The sequence below is a fragment of the Sarcophilus harrisii genome, chromosome 6 (assembly GCF_902635505.1).
Source record: "Sarcophilus harrisii chromosome 6, mSarHar1.11, whole genome shotgun sequence".
NCBI lineage: Eukaryota > Metazoa > Chordata > Mammalia > Dasyuromorphia > Dasyuridae > Sarcophilus > Sarcophilus harrisii.
In genome coordinates, this window is record NC_045431.1 from 2,343,527 (window position 1) to 2,356,244 (window position 12,718).

The window sequence follows — 12,718 nt, forward strand, 5'->3', positions numbered from 1 at the left end:
AAATATCTAGTCCACCACCTCCATCTTGTTGTTGATGTGACCTTGAAGTCCTTGCTGTTAATTCCTTTCTAAAAAAAGTTCAGAATCCAACCATTCTGGAGAGTAGTTTGGAACTATGCTCAAAAAGTTATCAAACTGTGCATACCCTTTGATCCAGCAGTGTTACTACTGGGCTTATATCCCAAAGAGATCATAAAGAAGGGAAAGGGACCTGTATGTGCACGAATGTTTGTGGCAGCCCTGTTTGTAGTGGCTAAAAACTGGAAACTGAATGGATGTCCATCAGCTGGAGAATGGCTGAATACATTGTGGTATATGAATATTATGGAGTATTACTGTTCTGTAAGAAATGACCAACAGGATGATTTCAGAAAGGCCTGGAGAGACTTACACGAACTGATGCTGAGTGAAATGAGCAGGACCAGGAGATCATTATATACTTCAACAACAATACTACATGATGACCAGTTCTGCTGGACCAGGCCATCCTCAGCAACGAGACCAACCAAATCATTTCCAGTGGAGCAGTAATGAACTGAACTAGCTACGCCCAGAGAAAGAATTCTGGGAGATGACTAGAAACCATTACATTGAATTCCCAATCCCTATATTTATGCCCACCTGCATTTTGGATTTCCTTCACAAGCTAATTGTACAATATTTCAGAGTTCAATTCCTTTTGTACAGCAAAATAACGGTTTGGTCATGTATACTTATTGTGTATCTAAGTTATATTTTAATATATTTAACATCTACTGGTCATCCTGCCATCTAGGGGAGGGGGTGGGGGGTAAGAGGTGAAAAATTGGAACAATGATTTCAGAAAGGCCTGGAGAGACTTACACGAACTGATGCTGAGTGAAATGAGCAGGACCAGGAGATCATTATATACTTCTACAACAATACTAGATGATGACCAGTTCTGATGGATCAGGCCATCCTCAGCAACGAGATCAACCAAATCATTTTTAATGGAGCAGTAATGAACTGAACTAGCTACGCCCAGAGAAAGAATTCTGGGAGATGACTAAAAACCATTACATTGAATTCCCAATCCCTATATTTATGCCCACCTGCATTTTTGATTTCCTTCACAAGCTAATTGTACAATAATTCAGAGTCTGATTCTTTTTGTACAGCAAAATAATGTTTTGGTCATGTATACTTATTGTGTATCTAAGTTATATTTTAATATATTTTAACATCTACTGGTCATCCTGACATTTAGGGGGGGGGGGTAAGAGGTGAAAAATTGGAACAAGAGGTTTGGCAATTGTTAATGCTGTAAAGTTACCCATGTATATATCCTGTAAATAAAAGGCTATTAAATAAAAAAAATTTAAAAAAAAAAAAAAAAAAGAAAAATTGGAACAAGAGGTTTGGCAATTGTTAATGCTGTAAAGTTACCCTTACATATAACCTGTAAATAAAAGGCTATTAAATAAAAAATAAATAAATAAATAAAAAACAGTTCAGAGTTTCCAAAGCAATAGTGTAAAATGGACACTGATCAGATGTAATGGAGAACAATTCAAGTGTACTTGAAACACTTAATAATTTCCCAAATCTACTCCTAGATGTTGATTACTATCTTAATGCTATCTCTGTTATTTCAGACTTTCCCAGAATCCTTTGGGGTATATGAACAATAAATATGCCTATTTTCCAAAGACACCTGAGTGATGAGGTTTGTGATGAGTCAAATAATATTGTTTTTACACGTACTTGTAATAAAAATGTTACATTTGCAGTGCTGACGGTAAGCATGTGTGAATTCTCTATATAAAATAAAAATCTGTCATGTAGTATGCTGTTTTGTAGATATTTGATGGTCAAAGATATTTGCAAAGATAATACATATGCTTTTTTTGTGATAGTAACAACCTATGGTATGGTTGTCTTATTTTTCTCCTTCCAAATCGTTTGCTAGATTATCAAATAGATCGTTTAGAACAGTGATCTGCAAACTTTTTTGGTCACTCACCTTGATCAGCACCAAAAAAAACTTGATCATGCACCTGAAGATATGTATATTTACTCATTTAGAAATTATACCCATATATTAATTTACTACTATTATATTATTAAATGTAATTTAATTTTAAAAATTATCAATTTTTAAAAATATGAAACAATTCTTTGATCTTGGTGTCAATAAAAAGTCACAGGAATAGGCTGAATAGAGGAGGGCCCTCAACCGGCACTTTTTGGCCTATGTGTGAACGACAGATACCTAGACAGAGAACAGTTTGAGACAGGTGACGTCTTTAGAATGTCTTATGCGGTCCAGGCAACGGGATCATGAGGGTCTCTGTGTAAGTGGAAAGAAGGGCACAGATTTAAGAGATATGGAATTAGAAATGACAGGATATGGGGGCCCAGAGAACAGCTGCAGTCCAGCAAAATTGAGGAGTCAAAAACAATATCAAAGTTTCCAAGGTGAGTGACTGGAAAGAGAGTGGTCAAGTAAGGGGCAGGGGAGGGGGAAAGGTGGTGATTTTTATTTGGAGGGTGTTTGAGATGCTTGTAAGATGTCTCATATAAAATGTTCCATAAGTACTTGATGTGGGACTGCAGCGTAAGAGAGACTGGGGGAGATTTAGTGATAGATATGTAACTAGTTATAAACCCCATGGTCAGGCTTTATGATAATAGTAATAGTAGTAATAGCACTCAGTACGTGCTCCCAGGCCTGGAAGATAAGAGCTATTATCCTCATTTTACAGATGAGGAAACTGAGGCAGACACATTAAAATGACTTGTTGAAGTCATAAAACTAATAACTATCTAAGGCTGGATTTGAACTCAGATTTTCCTGACTCCTTTCCTAACATCCTGTGTCCTTCCTTCATGGTCACACAGGTCCCATTTACTCTTTGTATGACCTTGGAATAGTAATTTACTATATTTGAGGTTTCTGTTTTCTCTGTAAAATGAAAGAGTTGGATTGGATGATTCTGAGATTTCCTTTCAGTTCTAAATTTTGGTTCTGCGACGTTATGAATTGTTTCTTCAGTTTAAAAAAGTTGTGTTTACAATGTTAGCCGCTGCTGCTTATTTATCAGTTTAGACGAGGAGCGTTAAATTCATGTTGTCTTTAATGAACTATTAAGTTGAGCTTTGTTGGTGATGTGAACCTTTAAACCTGTGAAAGCGTGTTTATCAGTTTCCAAGTGTGAGGACTACAGTGGTTGCTGTCGCTGTGTTTCCGGTGACACCATAAGCCCAGCTTCCCGCTGTGCCTGTTGATTGATTGAAAATAATCATATCGGGTCAAAGGGAATATTCTGCAACATTCCATGGAGGCCTCCTGGACTCTCATCTTAGACAAAGCAGCTTCTTGCAAAGGCAAATTACGCCCATCAGCGCCCAGTGTTTCGTGGGCAATTCGTTCTTTGGGCTAGAAGAACAAAAATCCTGTGATCTGGTGGTTTTTAGCAAGCCAGGCCGCTGCTGTGACAAGAAGGGTGTACTCGTCACCTGCTCGGGACGCTTTACTGACTTTAGGCGACCGTTGTCTTGTGAGAGATGTGCTGGGTTGGTCAGACAGTGTGTGTGTGTTGGGAGGAGCTCTGGGGGGCCCAACTGTGTGAACTTTCTGTGCAAACAGCCCCGCGAGCTGCTGACTCTGGTATCTAATAGCTTCAGCTTACCCATTGGTTAGGAGAGAATTCCTTTATCTTCTGCATCATAGGGTGAGGTGTGAGTGTGTGTGTGTGTGTGTGTGTGTGTGTGTGTGTGTGTGCGCGTGTATGTGAGTGTGTGTGTGCATGTGTGTGTGAGTGTGCGTGCGTGTGTGTGTGCATGTGTGTGTGAGTGTGCGTGTGTGTGTGTGTGTGTGTGTGTGTGTACCCCTCCATATATAAATAGGGGATTTTGTAAACCTTAAAAACCAGCTCCCAGGGGCCATTGTCACTCTCATTTTCCAGGATGCTTTCTGGGCAGATCCAATTCCGAAGCTTCTTGCCCCCCGATTTCGGTGTGAGCGTGGGTTTGCAATGACTAAGGCAGGCCGGTTGTATACTTTTGCTTTAGTCTTCTTTTAGACTGGGATCGGGCGTGGAGATCTGTCCATGGTCTTTTATCACCTGTCTAACCTTACCTGACTCATGGCTCAGTCACTTTTCCACCTGTTTTCCAGAGCCTTGTTCTTCCAGGGTCAGCCTGGGGGGTGAGGAGGGTGTAAGCCCCTTCCCAAGCACAGCTGAAGGGAGCTAGAAGAGCTGGTGTCCTCAGTGCGCTGGGGCCCAGGGCCGGACGCTTCCTCTGGCCAAGCTCTACTTTGCTCATGTGCCAAGGGCGGATGTTGGGAAGGCCGAGAGACGAGATGAACCATGGGATGGCCAAGGTCCCTTCTAGGCTCAACTCTCACCATCCAGTAATTTTTAAAATTGGTACAGAGAAATAGGCCTTCCCAGACCCTCCTGCCCCCCACAGTGTAACCTGTCAGTGTTAAATGCTTCCTTGAACCCAAAATAGGATTGTGAGTGAGCCCTGTGTCAGTGAGGAACCAGATGTGAGCACGTCAGAGCCTTTTTCTGAATATGAGCCGTGACTATTTAGAATTAGCTTCTAATCCACAAATACAGGGATCTCTAATGTTTTCTGTTTCACTCTCTTCCCTAAATCAACCAGTCTTCTCTAAACCTCGGTTTCAGCAGCAACAATGAATTAACAAATTCCCTGCCCATTTAGGCTAGTGAGAAATCACTACTTTGTGAGCCCAGGTTTCTCCTGAATGAAATGTGAGGCTCTGGGCCCTCTGGGCTCCCTTTAGAACCGTCTTCCAAAAGTCCAGAGAAGAAAGCATTTAACTCCAGTACAGACATGAGGATGGTCCCAGTCCCCACATTAGGTAACAGGTTTCTGTTACCTGTTTGGGAAGGGAAGGATTATCTTCAGAAATCACTGCCCGGCCCAGTGAGGGCGCGTACCCTGGGCACTGTGGGGCCTAAGCAAAATCCGGGCAGAGCCTCCCATGGAGGGGCCTGCGGATGAGGTGGAGCATGGCCCAAATGGGCCAATTGGGGGCCGGGAAAGGGCTGGGGGCCAAGGAGCGTCCTCAGCATGTGGCACGTTTCTGCTGCCTGAAATAGATTCACCATGATGACGGCAGTGTTTGAGGGGAAAGGGATTATGTCATAAGGTGATGAGTTGGGGCAGAGCTGGGGATCCAAGGCAAACCAGGGGAGCCCCGGGGAGCTGAGGAAGGGGTCACCTCAAGCAGAGCACTCCACGTTTGTCCCATACAGGATCCATTTGCACAGCCTTATTCTCCACAGGGGAAAAGGCGGTTCTTGGTACATTTTGGAAAGGACAGCAGAGAAATTGCCTTCAGTAACCCCTGGATATCCTTTTTTCTTTTTAGATTTCCCATATTGGGAAGTTGAGAGACTTTCTTCTGGAACACAGGAAAGATTACATTAACGCATATAGGTGAGTAAAGGCGTCTTTTCATCATACCCGCTTCAGATTTGCATTCTGGTATCATTGAGAAGAGCCACGCCAGTCACAGCTGATCATCCACCACTGGCCATGCTCACTTCACCTGGCACTAATTCAGATAAGCTTTCCCAAGTTTTCCTGACCCCGTCCTGCTGGTCACTTCCTGTAGCACAGCAGCACCCCGTCCCAGTCAGGTAGCACGAGTTCTTCAGCCATTCCCCGATTGGTGGGCGTCCCTTCAATTTCCAATTCTTTTCCACCACCAGTGAACTCAAAAAGAGCTGCTATAAATATTCTTGCTCATATGGGATTTTCCCTTTTTCTTTGATCCTCTGGGATCTAGAGTTAGAAGCAGTATTGCTGGGTCAAAGGGTGTGGACAGTTTGTCCTCTGCACAGGTCCAAATTGCTCTCCCAAATGGTTGGATCAGTTCACGACTTCACCAAGAGTGCATTAGTGTCCCAATTTTTCCACACAGCATTTATTGTTTTCCTTTTCTGTCATCTTAGCTGACACTGTTTACCTCTAGGGGAGGGGGAAGAAGATCCAGGTATACTTATTAATGTTGGAAAATTTATTTTAAATTGAAACCATTCTGAGATAAAATTACACTGCCACTATTGTGCTTTAGTGACATTTCACACACACAAATCAAGGATCAGTGAAGAGTGAAATCTCCAGGCCCCAAAATGTGGTGATGTGGAGAGGACGATGAAGAGTACAGGCTGAGGCTGGGATGTGTATAGGAGTCAGATTTGACTGGGATGTATAGGAAAGCTGGAGAGGAGCATAATTGCAGAGACTCGGATGCCAGGCTCAGTCAGGCATTGGTGTACTTCGCTAGAGGCAGCAGGAGGCTTCTAAAATTATGTGACTATACTTATATGAACAAAGAGCTTCACTTTGTATATTTTGGGAGTTAGAATATGTTCTCTTGTTAAAATAGGAAATCCCTGCCCTATCGTTAGATATTTTATATTTCTTCTTTCTTCATTGGTTTTTGAGAAAGGGAGGCTGGTGAAGGATTTGACAAAACAATCCTAAAGCAGTTAGGGCTTTTCCCATTCCCATAAGAATGGAGTTGGGATTATATGACTAATGAAAAAGAGAAGCTTGTTGAGCACTTTTTAGGGGCAATTGATGCTGTATTCTCATGTGGGAACCAAAGTATTGGTTCCTAGGGCTTTTGCCAAGGATTAAGGTAGGCTTAGGGAGTTTTTAAAAGCATAAAATAAAGAATGGCATCCAATGGGGAAGTGAATAATTTTCTAGTCGCTTCTAGTTGTTTAGTTTGGATTTCTTTGTTCATGTGAATAAAACTGGAAAAATCATTCTCCAGAAGTGTAGGAAGCCACAGGAGGGAGAAGAAGGGCTTATGGACCCAGTGATAGTAGCAACAAGAGGAAGAAAAGATGGGTGGGAATTAGCATGGATGATCTTTGATCAGGGACCAAGCAGACTTAGACTCCCAGAAAGTTCTAAACTGTCAGAGATGTTCTCCACCATGAACTGGAGCTTCAGTGAATACAAAAAAAATTAAAATATAACAAAAGGTAAAAGTTACGGGTCCCTTCGATCAGAAATTAAGGACTTTGTGAAATGCCCAGGAACTCACTCAGATCCTTTAAACCATAAGGCTGATGTTAATTGTTTCTCACTACCAATGACTTTTTTCTCTTCCTGTCAGAATTTTATATAAGCCTCTGACAAGGCATTTTAGAAAGCTGTAATCGTATTTACCTAAAATGGTCTTTAAATTCCTACTATAACATCCAAAATTATGATATTTTCTACGGTCAGAGGAACATATGAGCCCGTTTCTTGTAATTCATAAGAATTATCAGATACAGGACCGCGGAGTCCATGAAGCTCTCATTCCCTGTCTATTCTTTTCATACCCTCCTTGTTCCATTTTTGTTATGAAGATCTTTGTCTTTAGGAAAAGGGGTTTGGAAATAAAGTATGTTTCTTATGCAATAAAAATCTGCTGCAAACATTTTTAAAAATCTTATTGTCATTTGCAACTTTTATCTTTTTTTTCCCTCCAGCCACATTATGTCTGACTACATGAGGATGACTGATACAGAACGGGATCAGATTGATCAGGATGCCCAAATATTTATGAGGACGTGTTCAGAAGCAATTCAGCAACTACGAACAGAAGGTGAAGTAGTCGAAAGATAGTGCCTCTTTAACATCAGGGCTTGTAACTAAGGGCTCAAGGGGAAGAGTGTGCTCAAAGCACTTAGAAATCTGGTGGCATCTGCTCGTTACTTTGGGTTTCTTATCTGAGTTTTCTGTTCAGTGCTGTGACAAAATGTTGTTATAGCCATTTGGTTACTTTTAAACCTTAAAAAAAATATATGGGAGAAAGAGGGCATAAAAGGACATTGAATATTTAAAATTTTATGATGCATCTGTGCTGCTTTGACTTGGAAAGATAAAGTCAGACATAGTCTTGCCCTCAAGTACCTTCTCGTCAATTTGGAGCACTCAGGCAGGATCACAGAAATACATATTTGAGTATAAGTACAAAGGTAAGCCCTAGGATACTGTGATGATAAATATAGATGGACCACAGTGATTGCCCACCTCACCTAATCTAACCCAAACTGGCCAGCGAGCTTTTTGTGAGCATGAGGAACAGCAGTCACAGGAAGTGGTAAATTCAGTCCAGAAAAGAGGGAGAGAATTGGAGAAATGGACATTTATGCAGGTCCATTCTGGGCAGGAGCATCAAGGTGGGTGAAAAGAGGAGGAAATGGTGAGGGGCTTTGTTTCCTGAAGTCCTAAGACTGTTTGAAGAGGAATAGTGTGAGATGGGACTGAAAATGTGAATTTGGGCAAGAGTCTGAAAGGTCCTGATACAATTCAGAATAAGAGTCAAGAATGAAAATCACGTTTTCTTCAGTCCTTTAAAATTCACCAGATAAAATCTCACCTTCTCTGTACATGTAAAAGAAAAAAAACTTCTATCGATCCCTTAATGCTGCTTTCCCCTCTGTTCATTGTTTTGGATTGACATTGGTCCATAGTAGCTTGTGGGTATCCGGTCATGTCTGGCTCTTTGTGATCCTGTGAATTCTCATGTCCCGTGGGCTTACTGAGCAAAGGGCCATTCCCTTCTCCAGCTGATTTGAGGCAAGCAGAGGTCACAGGGCTTCACCCGAAGTCCCCCAGCTGGGAAATGCACAGGAGTGAGCTTTGAGCCGTGAGGCTTGTGCAGGACCGGAGTGGGTGGGAGACTTGGGGGGCAGCCAGAGTAAAGGAACAGGAAAGGGGACCAAGCTCTCTTTCCTCACCACCCAAGTCCTCTCTACCAGGCGCCATCCCCATGTTCCCTCATGTTGTCACCTTCCTGCCTTCACCCACTCTCCGAGTCCTAGCTCCTGGTTGTGATAGAATGTTGGTCCTAGGCTCTCAAAAAGGATGTTTACAGATCCTGAGTCCTGGTGCTCCTTACAGAGCTGGAAGGTGTCAGACAAGAACTCGCCTAGCCAGGCTCAGAAAGGCTCAGCCCAGAAGAGGATCTGGAAGGACAACTTCTCCCAGCCATGGCACCCACGAGGGCCTCAAGGTGCCCGTGGCCATATAAGCTGCAGAGATTGGCAGGGAATCCAGTGTTATACTCAGAGGTTCCCATCGGGATCATCCAGCTCAGTAGATTGATGATATTTGTACAAATGGGGTCAGACTCCTGCAGAATGTTATCTGGAATTGGATCAAATTTAAATTATTTGACCTTAGTTTCTTTTCTTTTTTAAGCTTTAGCTATTATAAAGCCCAATAAATCTTATACTTAAGAAAATGTAATATGTCATTTTACACAAGCTTCCTTTGTGATTGTAAATTTTAAATGCTTTATTCAAATAAGCTGCTGTAGCAGAAGCTGAATAATGTTTCTTTTTGTGCGATTAAGCGCAAAGTGATTAAAGTATTGTCCTTTTTCATTACAGCACACAAGGAGGTGCATTCCCAGCAAGTCAAGGAACACAGAAGTGCAGTCTTGGATTTCATTGAAGATTATTTAAAAAGTATTTCATTTAGTTTCTCATAAAACTAACATTTACCAGTTACTTGAAAAAAAACCTTTTACTTAAACTATTTTATGTATACTTTTGAACAGGAAACATAACTTTAAAATTGAACCTGTTTGAATTTTCGTTAACAGGAGTCTGTAAAATTTATTCTGAGCAGAGAGCGATCCGAGTTAAACGTGTGGTAGATAAAAAAAGATTGTAAGTATTCTTTCTTGGAGAAATGGGCATTTCTTTCTCATTAGAACTGTGATTTCTTAATTGCAAAAATATGAAAGCAAACAGGTTTTGAGAATTTAGTTGGGGATATGTATTCTTGGCAGTCAGCACATGTAATCTGTCTATACTGATTATATCTTCACTTCAACTAGAGTAAGTGTAGTAACCTTTTTGGGTTTTATTTCTAGAAAACATGTAACTGAAGTGTTGTTTTAAGAAAAATTTTTCTCTTTGTGATGTTTTGCTAAAATGAGTATTACATGAAGCTTGAAGTGTTCACTATGTGTCAGGCACTAGGCAAAGGGCCAGGAATACAAATACCAGAGAGAAAACCATCCTTGAACTCGTGGGGCTTCCAGTCCAATGGAATGAGGGCTCTGGGGGCTGCTGGGTCAGCTTGGGGCTGTGGGGTGGTTTGACTGCTCGTTGGGGCTCTTACCACTTGTGTGCCCTAGTGCTCAGTGAGGGCCTGGCACCTCGTAAGTAAAGGCCTGCATGGCTTGGGGCAGCTTAGCAGCGGCCATCCTGGTCCTAGTTGTGTTCCCCAAGTGCTTTCCCCCAGAACCCAATGAGGTAGTTGGAGGAAGACGAACCCTGTTTCTACATGAGGAAGTTAAGGCTCAGAGATGAGGGCAGTGAGCGTTAAGACTTGGCAACCACCCCTGTGGTCTGAGTGACTGTCAGGAGACTTTAGTAGACATTTATCTGGGGCCCGCTATCCACCCAGCCCATACAGGCCAGTGAGGAGGCAGAGAGAAGCAGAATCAAGGTGGGCAGGGGAGAGATGCTGATGCCGGGGCTGGGGGGCAGCTTCTGGAGAAGCCTGGTGTGGAGATGTGTGTGAATGTGTGTGTGTGTGTGGGGGGGGGGGTAATACATGTGTACATACATATCTCCATATGTATACGTAAATATGTTTTCTTAATTATAGCCGGCCTGGGAGTGGTAGGGCTATGAAAAGAGAAAAAAAGAATAAAGCAATTAAGGTACACAGCAGAATACCAGAGAACAATTCGCAAGGAAGTAAAGAAATGATGCACATCCATGAATATAATTTCTTCTACTAACACATATACTTTCTGGATCTGGTAATTTGTTGTCATGGGTTTTCAGTTCTCCCTGATGTTCTGCTGGGCACATGACAATGTTCTTTTTTGTTTTGCCTTATTTTTTTGTCCTTACTGTTTTTTCAAATAAAATAAATTTTAAAATAAATAAATAAAAATAAGAAAATGAGTCAACTAAAATAAATCCTCATTTTAAAAAGTAAATAAATAAATAGACTTCTATGATATATTTCCCGCCTAGTTCTTTTACCAAACCCTTAATATATGCATCCTTATTGTTCTTTGTAATTTATTTATGGGTCCTCTCTCTCCAACTGGATAGTTAATTACTTTGATGCAGGCATTATGGGTGATATCTCTGTACCTGATGTTCCTAGCAGGTTTTGAATAAACGTTGGTTGGTAAAGATGAAAAAACATGATTTCATCCAGTCTGTATATTGAGCAACATGAATAATTTATTACTCAAATGCCTTGTGCCTGTGCTCAAAGTAAACACTTCCATCTGAAATTATAATTCATCCACGTGATGTGCTCTGGACCTGAAGCATTGCTTATTCCATTAAATAGGAGATCTGTACTTGAATCTTGAATTTATTTCAAGCCTGAAAGGCCTTTTTTGAAATTGTGGTGTGTTTTTTCCCCCTACTTCTCCTTATCTTAATCAGCTTCCCCTCCCCACCCCCTTGCTCTTCTTTTTGATAAAAATTTCAAATGGAAGCCCAAGTGTGGGAAGTGGTGAACAGATGTAGGCCAGGTGGAGACTCCTGACTGCATCTGTGATAGACCCATCTTTAGTCAAATCAGTTAAAAGAAAGGCTGGAACATAAACTAATCTTTGTGATGACTTTTTTAAATGACTTTTAAAACCAATTCTCAACTAGTTGATTTGTAATTTCCCCCAGGATTTCAGCAGACTCTTTATGTGATAATTAGAATCTGTTTTTATCACTTAGACAAAGTAGAGTGCTTTTTAAAAAGTCTGCATTGCAGGCTTTTTATGCATTTTTAATTGAAATCTGGTGCATTAGCATACTCTGGAAGCAGAAGACTACAAACAATAAAAAGACCCATTTATTTAAAAGTCAATTAATCTTACAGTGAATTTCCTTTACTGAATTTTAGTAGGCATTAAGTGTGTGCTTGTTAAGACACATTTTTTATATTTTAGCAATATTTAAATAATCTTACTTTAGAGTTTTCATATGCATCAAATGAAAATCTACTACTTACGTGTATTTTCTTTTTATGAAATTTATATCTAATATTTTCTTTGCCACCCGGTAGTTTTACCAGTTCTCATCATGAAATCCGTCCAGGTTTCATGACGGCTGTGTAGAAGAGGCTCACTTTGCCTTCTAGAAGTGGTGTTTTAGTGACAGGGTCTGATGGGTTTTTCAGCAGTCCTTGTTGGAGTCGCACACCCTCACTCCAAAGGAGGGGGAGGCAGGTCTGGTATCAGTGTGCTACAAGAGAAGAATCTTGCTGGGAAATGGCTGCCTTGAGCAGAACCACCCCAACAAACCAAGCTGGCGACACTAGCATCAGAGTCCTTGGGTCTGAGACAGAAGTAGCCCCTTGCTGTGGGTTACCTGGGAGGACCCAGGCTCAGGCTGGTGCTGGCAGGACCCCGGGAGGCCTGTGGTCTTATTCTGTTACTTTGAACTTGCCCCGACTAAATAAATGTCAACATTAACAGCATTATTGGTGTTTGTAGGTCGAGGCTTGAACCGGACCAGAGCTGTAAATCTGCAGAATCCTCATCATCTGAGAAAGTCTCACAGAGTTCAGAAGAATCGGAAGAAAAATCTTCCACGGAGGAAAACCGAGGTATTCGTTTTACAAAAAGTTTCCTGATAATTTGCAGTCCCTTTGTCCCCAGACAGCGCAGGCTCGCGCTGGTACCCCTGCAGCCCTCTGACCTCGGCTTGGGGCTCCACTTGGAGGGGCC

At 41.6% G+C, this 12,718-nt stretch overlaps 1 protein-coding gene across 2 annotated transcripts in view; it reads left to right on the forward strand.

The window, feature by feature from the left end:
* The window catches only part of STX18 (syntaxin 18), a 75,688-nt gene that overhangs the window by 46,857 nt on the left and 16,113 nt on the right, over nucleotides 1–12,718 (forward strand). For both annotated transcript variants that reach the window (XM_031942875.1, XM_031942874.1), the window contains exons 2-6: nucleotides 5,369–5,436; nucleotides 7,494–7,609; nucleotides 9,402–9,479; nucleotides 9,617–9,683; nucleotides 12,485–12,597. In XM_031942875.1, the coding sequence (XP_031798735.1) occupies nucleotides 5,369–5,436; nucleotides 7,494–7,609; nucleotides 9,402–9,479; nucleotides 9,617–9,683; nucleotides 12,485–12,597 (442 nt within the window). The remainder of the gene's footprint in view (nucleotides 1–5,368; nucleotides 5,437–7,493; nucleotides 7,610–9,401; nucleotides 9,480–9,616; nucleotides 9,684–12,484; nucleotides 12,598–12,718) is intronic.